General features: G+C 44.6%; 1 protein-coding gene across 1 annotated transcript in view; it reads right to left on the bottom strand.

The window, feature by feature from the left end:
* LOC121549714 (hepatocyte growth factor-like) overlaps nt 1–16,736 on the bottom strand; it is a 30,279-nt gene extending 13,543 nt beyond the window's left edge. The window contains exons 1-9 of the mRNA XM_041861560.2: nt 16,542–16,736; nt 13,062–13,215; nt 12,680–12,792; nt 10,544–10,658; nt 5,923–6,065; nt 5,167–5,287; nt 4,200–4,318; nt 570–735; nt 271–404 (exon numbers count right to left, since the gene is read on the bottom strand). Coding sequence (XP_041717494.1) covers nt 271–404; nt 570–735; nt 4,200–4,318; nt 5,167–5,287; nt 5,923–6,065; nt 10,544–10,658; nt 12,680–12,792; nt 13,062–13,215; nt 16,542–16,605 — 1,129 coding nt within the window. The 5' untranslated portion in view covers nt 16,606–16,736. The remainder of the gene's footprint in view (nt 1–270; nt 405–569; nt 736–4,199; nt 4,319–5,166; nt 5,288–5,922; nt 6,066–10,543; nt 10,659–12,679; nt 12,793–13,061; nt 13,216–16,541) is intronic.
* Nucleotides 16,737–22,918: the final 6,182 nt, after the last annotated feature.

The raw sequence follows: 22,918 nt of genomic DNA, 5'->3' as shown, positions 1-22,918 counted from the left end.
GCATGTGGATTTTTGTAAATTCATATTATTCTTCATGTACATTATTCTGTCTATTTACTCTGTTTACTGTGGGAGTACCATAACACAAAATCTAATTCCGGGCAAATGTACTAGGCGAATAAAGGTGATTGTGATTCTCATGTAGTGTATGGGGCCAGTGTGCTGTGCGGTGTTATGTCTCAGTAGAATCAACACAATAGTCCTTACATAAAAGTCGTTGGGTGCCAGGTTAGAAGAGCATGTCAACTGGAAAAGGAAACTGTGTCTCACCTTCTGTGTCGATGCTCTCTGTCTCACACCGGGGTATATTGGTGCAGAAGGCTAGTCTCTGGTTAGGATCTGTAGTGAAGCACCATGGGATCTCTGCACCATCTGGGTTCCGACAGTAGTTCTCTCTCAGATCTCTGTGATGGTAGCAAGAGAGAGATATGTACACACTGGTTAAATAGCTGCTTCCCAAGTGGACATACGCAATAATATGACTGTATGTGTTTATTCCCTATATTTCTCGTACCAGTGACAGAAACAAAAGAAAACCCATGTGGGTATTGAATGACATCATCACTCACTTGCACTTGTAGTTCTGCGGGCTGTAGGAGTGGTTATGGGGGAACTGGGAGTCCCAGCGTTGACATGTGACGCCCGACGGCGTGACGCTCACATTACCGCGGTAACTCTGTCCCTGCTCCCTGAAACACGACGATGTAGCGTCCACATCAGAGTCATTACCTGGTTCTGAGACGGAGAGTGGGAGGAGAAGAGGGAAGGTGAGAGAGAGAGGGATAAAAACAGAGAGATGGGGGTGGGTACAGGGACAAGAGAGAGAGACAGAGAGTAAGAGAGAGAAACAGAGGATTTAGGATGAGAGATGAGCAATAGATAAGATGAGGGGAGATGGATAGAGAGAAAGAATAATGTAAAGGGGATGAGAGGGGTGAAACGAGACAGAGAAGGTAGGAGGGAGAGAGAGAGAGAGAGAGAGAGAGAGAGAGAGAGAGAGAGAGAGAGAGAGAGAGAGAGAGAGAGAGAGAGAGAGAGAGAGAGAGAGAGAGAGAGAGAGAGAGAGAGAGAGAGAGAGAGAGAAGGAAGGAAGGAAGGAAGGAAGGAAGGAAGGAAGGAAGGAAGGAAGGAAGGAAGGAAGGAAGGAAGGAAGGAAGGAAGGAAGGAAGGAAGGAAGGAAGGAAGGAAGGAAGGAAGGAAGGAAGGAAGGAAGGAAGGAAGGAAGGAAGGAAGGAAGGAAGGAAGGAAGGAAGGAAGGAAGGAAGGAAGGAAGGAAGGAAGGAAGGAAGGAAGGAAGGAAGGAGGGAGGGAGGGAGGGAGGGAGGGAGGGAAAAAGAAAAGGGGGAGAGGGAGAGGGAGAGGGGAAAAGAAAGATGCATCTCAGAGAATGGGTCATGTTTACCCTAGAGACAAATTATCCTAAACAGTCAGTACAGATATATGATCTTAATTTGACCAGCATTGTTGAAGCAAAAGTCCTGTTTAGTCCATAATGTCGCTTGATCGGTGGTTAGGCTATTAGCTGGATAAAAGTAAACTACATGAAAAGTGCAATACTGTTAATATACCGTGTGTGCGTATTTTCAGTGAATTTATGTAAATCACGAACCTCTGCATTTTCTGAAGTGCAGGAAAATTCTCAGCAACATAAGAGTGATCAAATTAACATCCTATATCTGTAGTACTGTATGGTCAATAATCTCTCTATTTATCCAAAACCACGAGACATAGCGAAACGAACACTACAACAGACCTCAGACTTACAGTTTGAGACTAGTGGGAATGGGCTTTAGCCAACTCTTCTATTTTTATCATGCCATTTAATGAACGAACACAGAGAGTAGTAGGCTAATTGCACAAACAGACTGGACAGCCAGGGTAGGTTATAGGGTATTGGGTATCCTATATCTGAGGGTCAGGAAAAAGTGGGTATAAAAATTTGAGTATCTGATATCCGACAGATTTTTGGGGGAGTTTAGATGAGTTTAGTTTGTGTATCTAGTATCTTTATTTAGTTAAGTACTAAAATACTTAAGTCCTTTTCAAACATAGTGCTCAAAGATCTACAAAAGGCTACAAAAGGGGAATATCTACTATCTAGCATCTGCGAATCCCCTCTATCCTATACTGTCCTGGCCTCATTCATGGTGTACAGTGTCCCATATCAGTTTTTGGCAGGAGGAACATGCATGTGTGGGTTGAGCCTAGCTAGATCCATATAGCTTGGGTAGCTTGGCCTCTTACATGTGTGACCGTAAGGGTGGGTTACTATAACGAAGGCCTGATGTGGTGCTCACCGCCAAGCCAAACAACCCTGCATTCAGCCCGCTTAACAAGGCTTCCTGGCCCTCCGGCCTCCAAAAAAACTATCCCAAACATCTCTTTTTCATGTTACAGTGTACAGGGACGGATTTGTCGGAATTTCTGCAACCCCTCCGGATTTGTGGGATTTGTGTTTCTATACCGTTTGATAAACGAGCCGCGGACAGACCAAAAGAGGAGGAAGGGAATGTTTGGAGAGGGAGAAAGAAAAGAAGGAGGATGTTCTTTTTGCTTGATGTAATGCATGCCGGCATCTAACGTCGGGTCACCTGGTTTATCTACAGGTTAGGCAGTGCAGAATCCATCTGGACAAATTATTTTCTACTCCCTGGTTGTAAATCATGGTCCTCAGCCGGGCGGGGCCGTTGGCTCAAGGTCAACATCCCTTTGGATGAAGAATATTAAACTGTCTAAAAGTGGTTTCTATCCTCTTCAATCAGATCAGCTCCATTTGCCATATTGGCAAATGGAGCTGATCTGATTGGTGAAATTACCAATTAGTGGAAAAATATCAGAATTGGGTTGCTTGTGTAAACTCATCCTTAGTCATGCATTGATGTGGAAGTTAGGATTTGACCCATAATAAATAGTTTCATAGTGCTTTGTTGTCTTTCAGTGGTCTAAATTAAACCGTCAAATTCTCCCTCCCCCGCAGTCAACAAACACAGCCTACTTGTCTTCACTCTGAGGTAAATAGCTTTCAGCTTAGAACCACATGAAACACTAAATATCCCAAACAAAGCCTCTCCCTGTCTCCTTTGGAGGGCTCCTATACTTATCTCGTTATCCCCCCAAACCACCATTGTGGCCCCTCTACCAAAAAACACTTGGGTACTCCCAAAGCCACTGCCCAGCCCTCCCTAAAACCACCACATCAATCACAGTGATTGCCCTCGCAAAATAGGTTTCTAACCTCAAGGCTCATTCCTGGTTAAATAAAGTTAGAAAGCCCCGCTACAGACTCAGTATTGTCCCTTCTCTTCCCCTCTGATCACAGTAGAATCCCCATACAGATAAATACATAGAAATATTGAAGAGTTCTGTTGAATTCGGTGGGAGTCTCCTATTAGATTTCTATTCCACTGCTATGAAGGACTAATGGGGAGATGATGGTTTGTTTAGTGAAGTAGTATGGGCATATATAGTTTATTCAAAGGGAATGGGGAATGTGTTTGAGAGAATGGTAAAGTATTGGGAGGGACAGGGTGCCCCTCTCTCATAGAGGGAGCTGTGACGTCGCATTAATGAGGATCCGGACGAGGTGTGTGTGTGTGTGTGTGTGTGTGTGTGCAGGACAAAGGGGAACCATCCGCTATTCTTCTTTACTATGTCAGTGCTTCATGCTCCACCTCGACCTCGACACAACCCAACAAAACATAACCCAACACAACACAACAGAACACCACACCACACAACCCAACACAACCCAACAGAACCCAACCCAACACAACACAACACAACCCAACAGAACACAACCCAACACAACAGAACACAAGACAACACCACAGAACACAACGCAACCCAACAGAACACAACCCAAAAGAACACAACACAACCCAACAGAACCCAACCCAACACAACCCAACACAACCCAACAGAACACAAGACAACACCACAGAACACAACACAACCCAACAGAACACAAGACAACACCACAGAACAGAGCACAACCCAACACAACCCAACACAACTCAACAGAACACAACACAACCCAACCCAACAGAACACAACACAACACAGCACAATGGTACACTACACTGAGACCACAAAACCAGGCTGATGATGTAACGTTCTCAGCGTTGGTATGTCATACCAGTATCATCAGACAGTGTTCCCTGTTTGGGATAGAGAAGAACACAGTAGGAAAGCACACTCACCACACACACTGATGTTGCAGTACTCCCAGGGTGTGTGTGGGTCCATGGTGTAACACCATGGATGCAGACGGTTGTCCGGGTTCCGGCAGTAGTTGTCATTCAGCCCTTTATCAGGGTACCTGTGAAGAAAGACAGGAACAAAGATGAGAAAGTGAGGGGAGAGAGAGAGAGAGAGAGAGAGAGAGAGAGAGAGAGAGAGAGAGAGAGAGAGAGAGAGAGAGAGAGAGAGAGAGAGAGAGAGAGAGAGAGAGAGAGAGAGAGAGAGAGAGAGAGAGAGAGAGAGAGAGAGAGAGAGAGAGAGAGAGAGGAAGGAAGGAAGGAAGGAAGGAAGGAAGGAAGGAAGGAAGGAAGGAAGGAAGGAAGGAAGGAAGGAAGGAAGGAAGGAAGGAAGGAAGGAAGGAAGGAAGGAAGGAAGGAAGGAAGGAAGGAAGGAAGGAAGGAAGGAAGGAAGGAAGGAAGGAAGGAAGGAAGGAGGGAGGGAGAGAGAGAGTTATGCTACATGGGGATTAAAACTTGGACCTAAATTAGTGGTGAAATGTCTCTTCATCTCCTGTGTATTAGGATAGGGAGTGTTTGTGTAGGGTGTGTGTGTGTGTGTGTGTGTGTGTGTGTGTGTGTGTGTGTGTGTGTTGTCTGTGAGTGTGTGTGTGTGTGTGTGTGTGTGTGTAGATCATGATGAGGGAGTGCAGTGCGGTTGGTCTGAGTATGCACGTCAATGGGGGAGAATCACTCATTTCCTTTTAACATTGTAGTCACTTAGCACAGGCTTTCATCCACAGACCTACACCACATTCACTGCATACAATAAGGTTGACTAACTAACAGCAGTGGGCTAATCCAAAAATCACAAACAATTTACTTTGAAGTAATAAAAAGCAATAATTCCCTTCAAAGTAAGTGACGTTAGCCATAACTTACAGTGCTATAAATTAACTAAACACATAAGGCTATGGGTTTCCTTACTGACTTTTTAGGTTGGTAGGGGTGTCTGTGGGGCTTGGCTGAATCCCATCTCTGACACTCCTTCCCAGTCTCTGTATGATCCATCGGTCCTTTGTAGTCCTCCCCGTTACACCTCATACACTCCACTGCAAACGCAAAAACAACATTAGCACAACCTTCCCACAATGACATAGAGCATATCTTCAACACTATATTAAACAGGGAAACACGATTAAAGATGACTAAACAACAGTTTGACTTATATCTTATTGCAAAGTTGATAACTTTAATAATGTTAGCAACATGCTTATCTCTCAATCTTTGGACCCTATTCAATGAGAAGTAAGATACTAGCATACTAAACATTTCTTGCCACGGTAGTGAAATGGGATTCCCTGGTGCGTCAAAACAACATTTTTGTTTGGCTACAAGAGCACAAGATATGTTTTTGTAGGTTGTTATTGGGATAACAGAGGATTGTTATCAGGCTGTAGTGGTACACTATTAGGAAGCAGACTTTAGTTTTAAAAAACGTGGCTACTTTTCGCCAACAAATCAGCTTCACTCCAGTAAATGACGTATCAATGTGGGCCACCTCATAAGTTTCAAAGATGTCTATGTTGGGCAAACCCAAGGGCCGGTTTTCCGAGAACAGATTAAGCCTAGTCCTAGACTAAAAATAATCCCCATTGAAAGTGTTCTTAAATCCAGGACTAGGCTTAACCTGTGTCTGGGAAACTGGCCCCAATGTGTAATTGGACTCTGCTGGTTGAGGTGTTACCTTGGGAGCACTGGGGCAGGCCACACTCCTGGTGCCTGACCTCTGGATCTGTAGTGAAACACCAGGGCCCACTGCTCTCGTTCTTGGGGTTACGGCAGAAGTTCCCATTCAGGTCCTTCTTGCTCAGTCTCGCCGGCTGGAAGCTGAGGGAAAGAGTGTGGAGAAAAACATTACTAAGCATAAAGTAGGAATGATCAAATGTGTGTGACAGGCATGATAGGAGTTGCAGTTTTAGGACTCATAAAGTCATAGACCATCCTTTTGTTTAAGATGGAATTTCTGTAGGTTTTTCTTAGATATTGACGTGAATTGGGGGCCCTTAGCTCTGAAGGCTAGCGCGCTAAAAACTGAGCCAAAAACAAAGACACTTGGTAGAGTCGCAACATGCTAACTTAGCTACATCGCTACATTATCTTGGACCATGGCAATATAGACAAAGTGTAATAACAATGTATGGAAAATGGAAAACATTATCTTCTAGTATACCATCCCTTCACGTCTCACTGTATTCCCATATTCCCTATTCCATTCATTCCATGCCCTCAGGCCAATCCACCAGTAAATGCTTCCAGTCTGACCTGTAAGTCAGCCAGTTACTGCTACACATGTACAGCGTCTCACAACAGGGATTTCACCACACAACTATACTACGAATCAGAAACAGCAGCTGAAGCATTTCTTGTTTTCGCCAACTTCACAAATTGAAACATAATCTATTTCTTCTGCTTTGTACATTAGTTCAGCGGAAGGGTCAGGGGAGACACACACATGGACACGCACACACGCACACACACTCACACACACACACGCACGCACGCATGCGCACACCTTTTGGGAGTAAAAGCACCATGTGAATCATGTAGCCTGTAACAATGGAGCCACACCAGATAAATGGACACTGTAATATTAATCTTCTGAAAAGCCTGGATGATGAAAAGCTGGCTTTTCAACACCTCTGTATTCAGCCATACCACAGCCCCTGCCTTCCCACCCACTGAGAGAGAGAGAGAGAGAGAGAGAGAGAGAGAGAGAGAGAGAGAGAGAGAGAGAGAGAGAGAGAGAGAGAGAGAGAGAGAGAGAGAGAGAGAGAGAGAGAGAGAGAGAGAGAGAGAGAGAGAATCAGAGCAAAAGAGGGATGATGGAGGGAGAGAAAGAGAGTGAAACAGATGATGGACAAATAAAAAGAGCAGTGCTGGAGATATGGAAAGAGAGATGGAAAATAATAAAATAAGAAGAAATAGAACCAGAGGGACCTTCCTATCAGCAGCTCAGCTCAGCGCTCAGCCCCAACGGCAGGGCCCTTTCTTGGGGGAGAGCCGGCTCGGCACTTCCCCCTGTGCCCTCCGGCCTCCATAGAACTCCACTAATGCACAACTTCACTCATCCCATTGCCAGAGGAATTGCAGAGATCTAACTTAGACCATGAGAGAGACTTCAGCCAAATAGTGGGAGTCCAGTCTGCTATGAACCAAAACCCTTCCATCCACCGTGATAGTCCAAGGCCCAGTCCAGAGACAACCACAAGCCCAGAAGCCCCCTAGACACTAGTGTAGATCTGACCATATTGCTTGCACCTATACCATTAAGTTGCATCCACATGTCGTACCAAGGAGCTAGGAGCTGAATCTGGACAGGGCCCAACTTCGACTTTTGGACCTTACTAACTGCCTGCCTTCCAACAGCCAAACACACACTGGAATCAAAGAACACACGCCATGAGTTGAGTCCAACTCACTAACATATCGACAAGTTCCTTTAATGTCATAAAAGTCTATCAGAATGTAATTTTAAAAAAGACAGGATTTCACTTTAAGGCTTTTTAAAGGCACCCAGAGCTCCCCATGAGGAGAGAGAGGAGCAAGTAAGTAGATTAACTGTCTGCCTGTCTGTCTGCCTGTCTGTATGTACAGAATAGAGGAGGAAAGAAAGTAATGATGTTGGGCTAACAGATGTTAGCCAGCTATTCATCTCCCTGCCAAGGAAGGGTCCCTATGGTGCTGCAGGCAGACACTATGCACATATGTCTCACTCTCTCTCTGGACCTCTCTCTCTCAGTCTCTCTCTCTCTCTCTCTCTGTGTCTGTCTCTCTCTCTCTCTCTCTCTCTCTCTCTCTCTCTCTCTCTCTCTCGCTCTCTGTGTCCCCCCATCTCTCTCTCTGGATGAGGAAAAACACACCAGCTTGTCTTTAGATTTAGAAAATGGAAAACTGCATCCTGAAGTGACAGTATTATGATCCAGGGGGAAATGATAAAACTAGTTCAAAATGTTACATTGACATTTTAGTCATTTAGCAGACGCTCTTATCCAGAGCGACTTACAGTTAGTGAGTGCATACATTATTTTTTTATTTTTCATACTGGGAATCAAACCCACAACCCTGGCGTTGCAAACGCCATGCTCTACCAACTGAGCTACATCCCTGCCGGCCATTCCCTCCCCTACCCTGGACGACGCCGGGCCAATTTTGCGCCACCCCATGGGACTCCCGGTCACGGCCGGCTACAACAGAGCCTGGATTCAAACCAGGATCTCTAGTGGCACAGCTAGCACTGCGATGCAGCGCCTTAGACCACTGCGCCACTCGGGAGTACCCGAGAAGATCTACACAGAAGATCATTGTAACTTGGACCAATGAAGAATTCTACCAAATTATCAACATTGACCTAGACGTTGCAGCAACCTACATTGGGGATAAATACTCAAACATCTTCAAAATACATGGAACCAGATAAAAACACTAGAGCCCTCAGACTCAACTCTGGACCTCGAAGCCAGTTCCACTGCGTTTTTTTCATTGTTTCCCTCTAATCAGGGAGTGATTTAGACCTGGGACACCAGGGACTGATTTAGACCTGGGACACCAGGGACTGATTTAGACCTGGGACACCAGGGACTGATTTAGACCTGGGACACCAGGGACTGATTTAGACCTGGGACACCAGGTGTGAGCAATTAATGATCAGGTAGAAGAGAAACCAGCAGGCTTCGGACCTCGTAGGGTCAGAGTTGAGTACCCCTGCACAAGAGCAACCCCAAAATACACTTCACTACAACTGACTATACAACCTTTACCACACAAGCTACTATACCAACTTCAAAATACTCTTCTAGTGGCATTATAATCCAAGTCCTAACATCAGACAGCAGATGTAAGTCCTATTCCTGGAAGGAAACCACCTGAAAAATTACAGCATTAAAATAATAGTTACACGAAACGCAAATGATGCATGCTTCATTATGTGTAATCCTCACACACCGGGATAGTCTCACGCTAGCTCACTGCGACTCTCACCCCTTAAGGAGAGGGGAACTGGAGGGTGCTACGATGCATTCTGTTACTCGTCAGAAAAGGTGGCTGAACTAGGCTGTATATCAAACGCAGGAATATTTAGAGGTCTACAGTGGAAAAAGGGGGAATGCAATAGTGTGTGTGTGTGTGTCAGAGAGAGAGAGAGAGAGAGAGAGAGAGAGAGAGACAGAGAGACAGAGAGACAGAGAGAGGTGTCTGTACGTCTGTCCATTTGTGTGGGGGTCTGTGTGCATATTTGTCTCTGCATCTGTGATTCATTCAGTCAGTCAGACAGTGTGTATGAATAATCTGCCGGCTGATCAAGGGGGAGGAGAGGAGGGGGGGAGGGGGGAGAGTCAAGGTGTCCTGGGGGAGGTGAGAGTGGGCCCTGTATTTTCATCTGGGTCGGAGACTCGTATTTTTCTCATGTCTGTGGCTTAGTGAGCTCAGCTGGAGAGCACATAGAACATGACCTCAGTCTATCCATCTCTACACTCGCTCTCTCTCTCTCCCTCTCTCTCTCCTTCCTTATGTTTATTTCCTTTTCTCTCTCTATCCATCTCTCTCCTTCTGTTTCTCTATCTCCCCCTCTTTCCCTGCCTTGCTTTCTCTTTCTTTCACTCTCTCCCTTGTTCTCTCTCCAGTGTTCTTTAATTTAATCTTCCTCATCTCTCCCCTCTCTCTCTCTCCTTCCTCTCCGTCCCCACTCATTGCTGTTAAAATGTCTTGTGGCTAACGAGCAGTGCTAACAAGAACCTGGCTCCAAACCATCTTTAGATATTCACTGGACTCGCTTAGCTTAACCTGAGAGCTTTTCCTGCTGTACCTACTGTACCTGATGACCTTGCCTCTTTCCTTTCTGCCAGCCCTCTCTGACAATTTAGTCATTGTAATACTAGACCAGGGGGGTAGGATGTGTGTGTGTATATGTGTGTGTGTTAGGTGTGGCTGTGTATATGTGTGTGTGTGTGTGTGTGTGTGTGTGTGTGTGTGTGTGTGTGTGTGTGTGTGTGTGTGTGTGTGTGTGTGTGTGTGTGTGTGTGTGTGTGTGTGTGTGTGTCATAGCGCTATAGTGTTTAAGTTATGTATAAGTGTTTGGCTCTTGCATTCACTGACGTGAGAAGAGGAGGACACATTCGGTCTCAAAGAGTTTTAGCTACATTGTACAGAAGTAGCTCAACTCAGCATCAGAGTATATCACCCACTAATCTCATGTAAGCCTATAATGCCCAACATACTGTAACAAAGCTGTAGAAATACCACAGACTGAAAAATCTGCATACCCCACAGAAAGATAACATTAAAAAATGAAGTAAAATAAAGAAAATTACGTGTGTTCGTGAGGGAAGGATTCAGTCCATGACTGACAGGGAATCTTGGCCTTGGTTACCGCCCTCCTTCCTTTGTAGTTCACCCCGGACCCGATGATACACTCCCTCACATAATCTACAAACGCCAAGACGAGAGAGAAAGAGAGAGACACAAACATTAATGTCAGAGTTAGCAAAACACTGTCATTATTCACGTGGAAGATATACAGTGCATTCGGAAAGTATTCAGACCCCTTGACTTTTTCCACATTTTGTTACGTTACAGCCTTATTCTAAAATTGATTAAATGATTTGTTTTCCTCATCAATCTACACACAATACCCCATAATGACAAAGCGGAAACAGGTTTTTTAGAAATGTTTGCACATTTATTAAACATCAAAAACAGAAATACCTTATTTACATAGGTATTCAGACCCTTTGTTATGAGACTCGAAATTGAGCTCAGGTGCATCCTGTTTCCATTGATCATTCTTGAGATGTTTCTACAACTTGACTGGAGTCCACTTGTGGTCAATTCAATTGATTGGACATGATTTGTAAAGGCACATACGTGTCTATATAAGGTCCCACAGTTGACAGTGCATGTCAGAGGTCGAAGGAATTGTCTGAAGAGCTCTGAGACAGGATTATATATATAGGACATATCTGGGGAAGGGTACCAAAACATTTCTGCAGCATTGAAGGTCCCCAAGAACACAGAGGCCTCCATTATTCTTAAATTGAAGAAGTTTGGAACCACCAAGACTCTTCCAAACTGAGCAATCGGGGGAGAAGGGCCTTGGTCAGGGAGGTGACCAAGAACCCGATGGTCACTCTGACAGAGCTCCAGAGTTCCTCTATGGAGATGGGAGAACCTTCCAGAAGGACAACCATCTCTGCAGCACTCCACTAATCAGGCCTTTATGGTAGAGTGGCCAGATGGAAGCCACTCCTCAGTAAAAGGCACATGAAAGCCTGCTTGGAGTTTGCCGAAAGGCACCTAAAGGACTCTCAGACCATGAGAAACAAGATTCTCTGGTCTGATGAAATCAAGATTGAACTCTTTGCCCTGCATGCCAAGTGTCACGTCTGGAGGAAACTTGGCACCATCCCTACGGTGAAGCATGGTGGTGGCAGTATCATGCTGTGGGGATGTTTTTTTCAGCAGCAGGGACTGGGTGACTAGTCAGGATTGAGGGAAAGATTAATGGAGCAAAGTACAGAGAGATCCTTGATAAAAACCTGCTCCAGAGTACTCAGGACCTCAGACTGGGGCGAAGGTTCACCTTCCAACAGGACACAACGACCCTAAGCACACAGCCAAGACAACTCAGGAGTGGCTTCGGGACAAGTCTCTGAATGTCCTTGAGTGGCCCAGCCAGAGCCCGGACTTGAACCTGATCAAACATCTCTGGCAGACCTAAAAATAGCTGTGCAACGACGCTCCCCATCCAACCTGACAGAGCTTGAGAGGATCTGCAGAGAGGAATGGGAGAAACTCCCCAAATACAGGTGTGCCAAGCTTGTACCGTCATACAAAAGAAGACTAGAGGCTGTAATCGCTGCCAAAGTACTAAGTAAAGGGTCTGAATACTTATAATCAAAATGTGGAAAAAGTCAAGGGGTCTGAATACTTTCCGAATGCACTGTAGCTCCCTAAAGTTAATTAAATGTCACTTTGGGGCGTTTCGTCAATTCTCAAGTGAGAGACTACACAGCTTAAACAATCCCTTGGGTCCAAACTGTAAACAGCGGCCATGTTGTTTATGCTCTGGTTGGTTCACTGCATGTTTGTGTGCACATCTCTGGCCACTGGAGTTACAGAACTAGAGCGGGAATGCAGTTGTTGTGTCAACAGACATCGAGAGCTCTTAAACCTTAGAGAGTCAAGCTCGGAGGATCCATCATACCACCAGAACCATCGCTCTAAACAAACAACCAATCTGCTTTGCTATAAACTTCTATAAACTTTCCACTGACATTCTAGGACGTTTCGGGGAAAATATAGAGTGTATAATGTCATGTCTCTAAATCAACATTAACGGTTATCCACCGTTTTTTCCAAGACAACATTTTATGATGCTTTGGAGGGGGAAAAGCGAGAGTGTAAGGCTAAAATGTCATGTTTGAGCTAAAGTCAAGAGTTATATTTACCTTTCTTCTCGTAAAGGTCAAACTTCACCCTGTGTTCCCTGTGAGCACCGTCCATGAAGCGGTCATAGGGAAGCAAGTGGCATTTCCTGTTTTGATGGTCAAAGTAGAATGCCCTGTACGAACAGACGGGAAGTAGTTGAGAGATGAGCACTGGGTGATAAGGAATATGAAGGCTGTATGAAGGGAGGAGGGGGAAACAGGGAACATGTAGGTCACTGGAGAGAGAGAAAGATGGAGAAACAGTGAGAGAGAGAGAGAGAGAGAGAGAGAGAGAGAGAGAGAGAGAGAGAGAGAGAGAGAGAGAGAGAGAGAGAGTGAAACAGTTGTGCATTTTGCATGCATCTGTCTCTATGACCATCTTCTCTGCTTGTGTGAGATGCACCTGCAGGTGAAGTTTTTCTTGTTCTTGCTGCACTTGCGAGCACAGTGCTCCAGTGAGCGGCTGTTCTTGATCATGGAGGGCTGGGGGCAGTCTGGACACAGCAGCCTGGTGTCCTCTCTCTTCTGGTACTTCTGTAATGACTGCTTCCTGCATTCTGAGACATGACAGAGAAGGTACTTCTGTAACGACTGCTTCCTGCACTCTGAGACAGGACAGAGATGGTACATCTGTAATGACTGCTTCCTGCACTCTGAGACAGGACAGAGATGGTACTTCTGTAACGACTGCTTCCTGCACTCTGAGACAGGACAGAGATGGTACTTCTGTAACGACTGCTTCCTGCACTCTGAGACAGGACTGAGATGGTACTTCTGTAACGACTGCTTCCTGCACTCTGAGACAGGACTGAGATGGTACTTCTGTAACGACTGCTTCCTGCACTCTGAGACAGGACAGAGATGGTACTTCTGTAACGACTGCTTCCTGCACTCTGAGACAGGACAGAGATGGTACTTCTGTAACGACTGCTTCCTGCACTCTGAGACAGGACAGAGATGGTACTTCTGTAACGACTGCTTCCTGCACTCTGAGACAGGACAGAGATGGTACATCTGTAACGACTGCTTCCTGCACTCTGAGACAGGACAGAGATGGTACATCTGTAACGACTGCTTCCTGCACTCTGAGACAGGACAGACCATGAAAGAGAGTAGACAGACATGCACACACAGAATCTGGGCTATCAATCTCTCTCTCTCTCTCACACACACACACACACACACTTCCACTTACTCACAGACACACACACTTCCACCCACCCCACAACACACAGCACTAACCCCCCTTCCCTCAATCAACTTGTATGAAGCCCAGAACTGCCCCATCATTAAACATTAAAACAGTGAAGTCAGCAGTTTATAGTCAAGAACCAATGAACCATCATCCCTCAAATGTATATGACTCCATCTTTGGGATCATTGACCTTCTCAATGTCTCTTCAGTTGCTCTCACACACACCCACGCAGGCACACGCGCACGCACACGCACGCACGTACTCCAGGCGTCCGCACCCTGAGCTATCTTATATCTCCTATATATAGGACAAACACTTCTTTTTGGACTGTCTGTTTTGCCATTTATGAATATGTTATTCAATGCTTTTCTATGAGCTATAGTAGTAAAGGCCAAATTCAATATTTTGAATATATTTTTTTGGTCCTAAAATTCTAAATCAAATAGCCAAATGATCCATGGTATGACACTCTTAAAACAATTCCATATGTTAGCTTAGTAGAACCCCCCCCACCCCCCCACCCCCACCCAACAGCTTATACTTTGAAGGGTTGTTAATGTCTCCTAGCTGATATTAAGTTACATATAAGAACGCTACAGGGACCTCATTTGAACATGTGAGAAGTTACAACTAGACATACTTTTGGTGTGAAGGGGTTTATAGGACTGAAGATATTAAGCTTGTTATCACATGGTCTCTCAGAGTTCTCATAATTTAAAATCCATAAATAATGTATGTAAAGACCATATGCTTTAGTGGTGCAGTATTTCCTTTATAATTGGTGGCCAGAGTGAAACATTTTAAATTGAAAAGAGCTTATGAGTTTTGCATTTAATAAATATGTTAATGTACCCATATCAGAGACAAGTATTTGTGTCTGTACTCTGCAGCTCCATGTGTTGTCTGTGGGACTCCCCGTAGTCGAAATGGTTTCGGGGAGGACACAATGTTTGGGCTACATTAGAATTACATCTGGCACTCATCACGCTGTTATTATAACATATAACATTCCTCTAAGACAGAGACATTCCGTTATCTCAACGACGCAATATTAGATTTAGGCAGATTTGTTTTTTATGTTGACCAACGTTGAAAAATTTAAATATAGTCAGAGGGCTTTTTTTTTGGAGTGATGGCATAAGACAAACATCGGCTTGGTATTAGCGGACTAGGTTTTAGTCCGCTAGCTTGGCATTAACGTTAAACATTTCAACGTGGGAAGAGGGGTACCGTTCCTTTTTCCAACGTGGAGAGGACCTGTATCCAATAAAACGCATCCCCTCTTTAAACAGCAAAGGAACCGGTTAAAGGTGCGTCTCGGTCTGGAATTTGCATAAGCATTAAATCTGTTTAAGTGAAAACTTGCGATGGAGATATATGGAACTCGGCTCCGCGTCCAAATGTGTCTATAGTGCAGCTCACCTCTGCGCGCACACGCGGGATTCCAATCTGACTATTCGGCCATGCTCACAGCATCCACTGGGCTTAACCAGACCAATGACACTTACCTTGACTGAGCTCAGGAATGAAACTGAATTTAATTGGTCATTTGCCCTGAGCAGTTAGTTATAGGTCTACTTATGTGTTTACAGTCTAACCTTGATTAGACCAACATATCAGTTGCGTGGATAGCTGAACGACATTATTTCAGTAGCTATGCATTTATCCTTCCAGTGACAGTAAAGAGCCTATTACAGAAATGACCATGACCTATAAAAAATGTTAATGACAAAGCAGTTATATCGCCAGCAGATGCATTCAAAAACATGACTGCAGCGCAGAGGTTCTAGCTCTTTAATGTGTCCTATAGGTACCTTTACGCAGATGGCCGCGCATAACGCATTCATTAGGCCTACATAGGTATGTATGACAGTGAAAACATAAAGTAATTTCTCACTGACATGCACATTTTCTTACGAGTCAATTGAACCATTTGGCCCATTTCATTAATATAGCCTAACACTGATATTTAGACATGGACTTAATGTCACATATAGGCAACGATCAATCTGGGCCTCTTTTCTAAAGAAAATCTTTGAAACCGAGAATATCTGTTAAATTCAATATAGGCCTATTTTTTAAAGAAAATCTTTGAAACTGATTATATCAGTTAAGTTTAGAAAAAAAATCTGTGTTGCACAAATTATCCTCTCTACTAAGCATCATCGTCTTGTTACATTAGCCTACATGCCAAAGCGCAAGGCGCATTCCCTGTCGCACCAGCCAGCTAATGCACACATAGGGACAAACTAAAGACATGGCCACCTCGCCACATTCCAATTACAATATAAACCAGTATCAAAATACCTCTAAATAATCCAGACCATTGCTCACCACTGTTAATTATGACAGATGTTGCAGCGTATCAATGTATCAACAACTAATTGTATCATGTTTTATGTTTAGGCTACCAATACAAATATGAATTTTAGTCTACATGATATAGGCAATATTTATGCCCAAAACTAAAAGTATGGTCTATGGAAGTGCTGAACTTCAATCCATTTCACTTGCACCGGTACAAGTCTTCACATCTGTGTGATATATTTAGAGAACTCGTTCCCTTTCATGCCAATGAAAATGATATAGCCTATACACACTGCCACTAAACCGAATATCAATGACGCACGAATGGCTATAGGCTATACATAGCCTACCGTTAGGTTACATTGCCTAGTAAGACTTACCTGAATTCACAGCGAGCACAACACACAAGAGAAGTTTGTAAATCCACATGATATCTGCCTTCATTTTTGATGGAGTAGAGTGTATTATCCTAATCCCAGGTTTGCGTTGTGGATTGATTGAACGTCCTCTCCGCGTTATACCTGTTTATATGGTTCGATCTGGGATTAACAGGAAGAGCCCACAGTGCAGTCAGCGATGCCCCCCTTTACTGGAAAGAAGCCCCCCCCAGTCCTCTTTATCACACCGGTTCCCCTCCCCCTGATGCGCGGTAATTAACCAGCACCTTTACAGCACTCTCGTCCCTTCTTCAGTCAGCTTCCTCAGCCACACGCAAAGTGCATTTGTTAACTTGTTTATCTTAAGCTGCTGGGGGTGATGCCAAACCGGATACATGTAATTTCCCTTGTAATAGACTGAGAGCTAATCTGTAGAAGTTTATGGATTTTGGTTTCATATGGCACGTTTGAATACAGCTGGACAGAACGCGTACGGGTTCAATGCTTCGGAGGGACTGGGTTGGTGATAAGATATGACATTTTTTTTGAGAAGTAGGCTTGACCCTCCCTTTTCTCTCTCCTTCCACCCTTTTCGGAGTTTTGGCTGAACCTGCAGACGCAAATGGGTTGATTTGCAGATGCATGTAGGAACTTTATGCAGTGCATTGATTAGGGCCCCTAAGGACCTGCAAGTGCTGCCAAAATGTCCAAAGACCGCCTTGAACCAAAACGCATGGGGATTAGCCTAGGTAATACTCCTGCGATCCAGAACAAAGACAGTGCTCTTTCCCCCCCACCCCCCCAGTCTTGTCTGTTTGACTTGAATACATGGATGAAGTTATTTTCCCCAAGATGAAATGGAGAATTTGTAGAATGCAAGTTCCATAAAGTAGACGGCTATAGTTTGTTATATGCATGTACCCAGTGAGCAAAACATGTTTCAAAGTATTTTCAACCAAAACGATGTAGCCTATTTTCAACGTCATTTCAATGTCTTGTGCTCATAGGGTAGACTCATAAATGGTATAGATGAGTGATAATTCCAAAACGAGAAAAACATATATACAGTGGGGAGAACAAGTATTTGATACAATGCCGATTTTGCAGGTTTTCCTACTTACAAAGCATGTAGAGGTCTGTAATTTTTATCATAGGTACACTTCAACTGTGAGAGACGGAATCTAAAACAAAAATCCAGAAAATCACATTGTATGATTTTTAAGTAATTAATTTGCATTTTATTGCATGACATAAGTATTTGATACATCAGAAAAGCAGAACTTAATATTTGGTACAGAAACCTTTGTTTGCAATTACAGAGATCATACGTTTCTTGTAGGTCTTGACCAGGTTTGCACACACTGCAGCAGGGATTTTGGCCCACTCCTCCATATAAACCTTCTCCAGATCCTTCAGGTTTCGGGGCTGTCGCTGGGCAATACGGACTTTCAGCTCCCTCCAAAGATTTTCTATTGGGTTCAGGTCTGGAGACTGGCTAGGCCACTCCAGGACCTTGAGATGCTTCTTACGGAGCCACTCCTTAGTTGCCCTGGCTGTGTGTTTCGGGTCATTGTCATGCTGGAAGACCCAGCCACGACCCATTTTCAATGCTCTTACTGAGGGAAGGAGGTTGTTGGCCAAGATCTCGCGATACATGGCCCCAACCATCCTCCCCTCAATACGGTGCAGTCGTCCTGTCCCCTTTGCAGAAAAGCTTCCCCAAAGAATGATGTTTCCACCTCCATGCTTCACGGTTGGGATGGTGTTCTTGGGGTTGTACTCATCCTTCTTCTTCCTCCAAACACGGCGAGTGGAGTTTAGACCAAAAAGCTCAATTTTTGTCTCATCAGACCACATGACCTTCTCCCATTCCTCCTCTGGATCATCCAGATGGTCATTGGCAAACTTCAGACGGGCCTGGACATGCGCTGGCTTGAGCAGGGGGACCTTGCGTGCGCTGCAGGATTTTAATCCATGACGGCGTAGTGTGTTACTAATGTTTTTCTTTGAGACTGTGGTCTCAGCTCTCTTCAGGTCATTGACCATGTCCTGTCGTGTAGTTCTGGGCTGATCCCTCACCTTCCTCATGATCATTGATGCCCCACGAGGTGAGATCTTGCATGGAGCCCCAGACCGAGGGTGATTGACCGTCATCTTGAACTTCTTCCATTTTCTAATAATTGCGCCAACAGTTGTTGCCTTCTCACCAAGCTGCTTGCCTATTGTCCTGTAGCCCATCCCAGCCTTGTGCAGGTCTACAATTTTATCCCTGATGTCCTTACACAGCTCTCTGGTCTTGGCCATTGTGGAGAGGTTGGAGTCTGTTTGATTGAGTGTGTGGACAGGTGTCATTTATACAGGTAACGAGTTCAAACAGGTGCAGTTAATACAGGTAATGAGTGGAGAACAGGAGGGCTTCTTAAAGAAAAACTAACAGGTCTGTGAGAGCCGGAATTCTTACTGGTTGGTAGGTGATCAAATACTTATGTAATGCAATAAAATGCAAATTAATTACTTAAAAATCATACAATGTGATTTTCTGGATTTTTGTTTTAGATTCCGTCTCTCACAGTTGAAGTGTACATATGATAACAATTACAGACCTCTACATGCTTTGTAAGTAGGAAAACCTGCAAAATCAGCAGTGTATCAAATACTTGTTCTCCCCACTGTAGGTCTACTGGAGAATATTGCAGCAAGTCAAATGCCACGAGACAAAAATATGTCCAAGCGCAAGCAATATTTTAGACAAAATATGTGTGGGGAAAAATAAACATTTAGATTATTTGCTTACATTCTAAATCGCAGCATGTGCTAAGATAATCATCAGAAATGCCCCAAAAATACGAAAAAAAGCTGAACATAGTAAGGACTGAGAAGTTGGGAACGCAGGAATGTTGGAGGCAGGCCACCTTTAACTTGGAACGCTGTCCCTAAGCAATGGCTTGGCATCAGATTTCTGGGACAATAATAAAATGCCATGCCAGTTATTTCAGTCCCAGACCCACATCATAACGACGTATAAAGATCTGATAGACAATAGTTTCAGGCTGCCTTTCGGCTTTCAGGGCGGCATCCCATCCGGAGCGCTTTTGGGGGACAGTGACAGGATCACTGTCCTATGGTGTCACTGTGTTTTGCTCTTGGTGTGGCGAGCGAGTGGGAGGGGTCAACCATCCCATTTTAGGTACCAGCGAGCTGGCGTTTTTGTTTAACCAATAAGTGTTCCTGAGTTTTGGACACGAAACTCAGGGGGGAGGGGGTGGGGGGGAGGGGGTGATCGTTACTTGACAACAAATTCACACTTCGACCGTTAACGGGGCAGCCGGTAAGAAAGAGTTATAGAGAGAGAGAGAGAGAGAGAGAGAGAGAGAGAGAGAGAGAGAGAGAGAGAGAGAGAGAGAGAGGAGGAGAGGAAGGAGAGAGAAGGAGCGAGAGAGAGGAGAGAGTAAGAGAGAGAGAGAGAGAGAGAGAGAGAGAGAGAGAGAGAGAGAGAGAGAGAGGAGAGTGAAGGAGAGAGAAGGAGCGAGAGAGAGGAGAGAGTAAGAGAGAGAGAGAGAGAGAGAGAGAGAGAGAGAGAGAGAGAGAGAGAGAGAGAGAGAGAGAGAGAGAGAGAGAGAGAGAGAGAAGGATTAAGGGGCTTAGGTAAAAGCCAGACACCTGGCCCGCTCTCATTAAGTAATGTGCAGGTTAATTCCTTTTTGGGGTCCCATTTTTTGGGGCCTGTGTGCTCACAGTATGCGTTTGTTTAATGCAGCGCTGAAAAGCGGCAGCAGGTGTGTGTGTGTGTGTGTGTGTGTGTGTGTGTGTGTGTGCGTGCGTGTCTGTATGCGTACGTGCGCGCACCTTAGCCAGGGGGATCCGGGGAGGCCAGGAGTGGAGGTATGCCTTTCAGGGCACGTGTCACACTGGCAAGGTCAACCAATGTCAGAGAAAGGGGAAATCCAGATTCCAGACCTGCTCTGAAAACATGCCTGGAAGCAAATTACTGTAGGTTAGTACATTTTAAGCACTGGCAGCCTTGTCCCCTATGATTTCATACACTTTGCCTCAAGTTCATTTTGACAGCTCATAATGGGTGGGGGCAGGTGAGGTTGCAAGTCAAACTCTTCTTTCACTCAGCCTGCTGTCAGAGCAACATTTTCCTAAAACAAATGTTAAACACTTTGGGCCTATTATTACTACATTATGTTCCAGTATGGCTATCTACTCCAGATAAATTGGAATAGGGCCGGTTTTCGGAATCACATCAACAACTGAAAAGAAAGCATCATTTCCCACTCCATTTCCCTAAATTGGGATGACCTCACGGTTAGATGCGGCCTCCTGGCTGTGGTCCACTACGGTTCATTTGGCGGGAACAGCTGGACTGGGACCTTGTGTTTGATCTCATTCTAGCTCGAGAGGTCGGGTTCTGTTGTAGACCACCCCATTAAAATCCCATCAGTCAGTCCTTCACTCCCCTCTCTCAGCCCCAGAGCCAAAGCTCTCCCTGCTATGGGCCCACCTACCACTGCCTAGCCTCACACTCTCCTCATCAGGACATAGTCAGTGACAGTCCGTGTGTGTTCTAGGCCTGGAGAGGGATGCTATAAGCTCAAAACATTCAAATGCAATACAACATAGTGAGTGGACCTGTCAAATAAGAAATGGAGACAGGGCCGACTCTAGCCTTTTGGGGGCCCTAAGCGAGAATTTTCCCCTCATGGAAAAACATTTTAGTGGCCCTCCTCTTGACGGTGGAGAGAGAAATGTATGTTTTAAAGTTCATTTTCTGCAATTCTACACATTTTTCCATGGGGCACAGAGAAAATGTTGCAGTTTTAAAAGGCCCAGTGCAGTCAAAAATGTGATTTTCCTGTGTTTTATATATATTTCCCACACTATGAGGTTGGAATAATACTGTGAAATTGTGAACATAATGATAATTCCCTGTTAGTGTAAGAGCTGTTTGAAAAGACTGCCTGAAAGTTAAGCTTGTTTTGGAGGGATGGAGTTTTGGCCTTCCATGATGACATCACCATGCGGTAAATTAGTTAATAGACCAATAAGAAAGACAGTTCCGAACCTCTCTGTCAATAACAAGTAATTTTCAGTTTTCCCCTCCCCACTCAGACCACTCTCAGAAATTGCTCTTTGCCAAGAAGCTATTTTTGTTTATTTTTGACCATTTGAATTGAAAACATTCACATTAAGGTACTTAATTGTTACCCAGAAATGATTTGATATTAAGATAATAAATAAAAAAAACCTGTCTGCATTGAACCTTTAAAGCAAGTTTTCTGCAATTCTACACATTTTGCCATGGGGTTGAGAGAAAACTGCATTTGTTTACACATTTCCTACAATTGTACAAATTTTGACATGGGGCAGAAATATTTGTTGTTGTTGCAGTTTTACAGCTAATTTCATGCAATTCTACACATTTTGTAGTGACTTATGCCATGCTATTATGATATCTGAGTGAGAATGACTAACAAAATCAATGGGGCCCCCTAGAGGTCAGCGCCCCTGGGCATGTGCCCTGCATGCCCGGTCGGTATTCGGCCATGATTTCTACAAGTGTAGATAGCTGGCTAGACTAACTACCAGTCTAAAAATAGTTAGCTGACATGGGTCAGCTGACATGAGTGACTGACAGTGACTGACATAAGAGAAACACTGCTGATGCAAATTGCATTTTGTGTATTCTACTATTCTTACTCTCAATACTAAGTTGAGACCACGACTGAGTTCCTAAAAACAATAATAATAATGTTTTCAACTAGACGTTGAACTGACATCTGTGCCCAGTGGGTTGTCTGGCTGGAAAACAACTTCAGTCAATATTTCTCTCATTCTACCCACATCTGCTCATATTTCGCTCAGATTCTCTCCATATCTCTCCCCTCTCTCTCTCTCCCCCTCCATCTCCCCTCTCTATCTCCTTCCTCCCGCTCTCTCTTTCACTCCTTTTCTTTCTCTATTCATCTCCCCCCTCACTCTCTGACATGCACCAACACGCACAGTGCCCAGTGGACAGGAGTTCTGAGCTAAGCAGAGAGGTGTGGACAGGAGAGGTGAGGAGAGAAGGAGGGGAGAGAGCCGGAGGGATGGGAGGTGTTCTTCACCAGGAGGATTGAAGGAGGGTGGAACTTGGACTCCACAAGGCCAGACCTTGTCAGCACCAGCCAGACAAAGCCACCGATCACGTGACACCATCAATTCCTATGTGACGACTCAATAGCGCATGGAAGCCAAATGGAGATAGTTAAGATGGCGTCTCATGGAGACAACATGCACAGTTTGAACTACTCCAGGAAGTGATGTTGCAGGCTAGCCAAGTTGTTCTGCGGGAGTTAGTCGAGGGAGGCCCCGCTCTCTCGCTTCCCCAGATGTTT

The sequence above is a fragment of the Coregonus clupeaformis genome, unplaced genomic scaffold (genome assembly GCF_020615455.1).
Source record: "Coregonus clupeaformis isolate EN_2021a unplaced genomic scaffold, ASM2061545v1 scaf0097, whole genome shotgun sequence".
Taxonomy (NCBI): Eukaryota; Metazoa; Chordata; class Actinopteri; order Salmoniformes; family Salmonidae; genus Coregonus; species Coregonus clupeaformis.
This window is presented reverse-complemented; position numbering and strand designations above follow the sequence as displayed.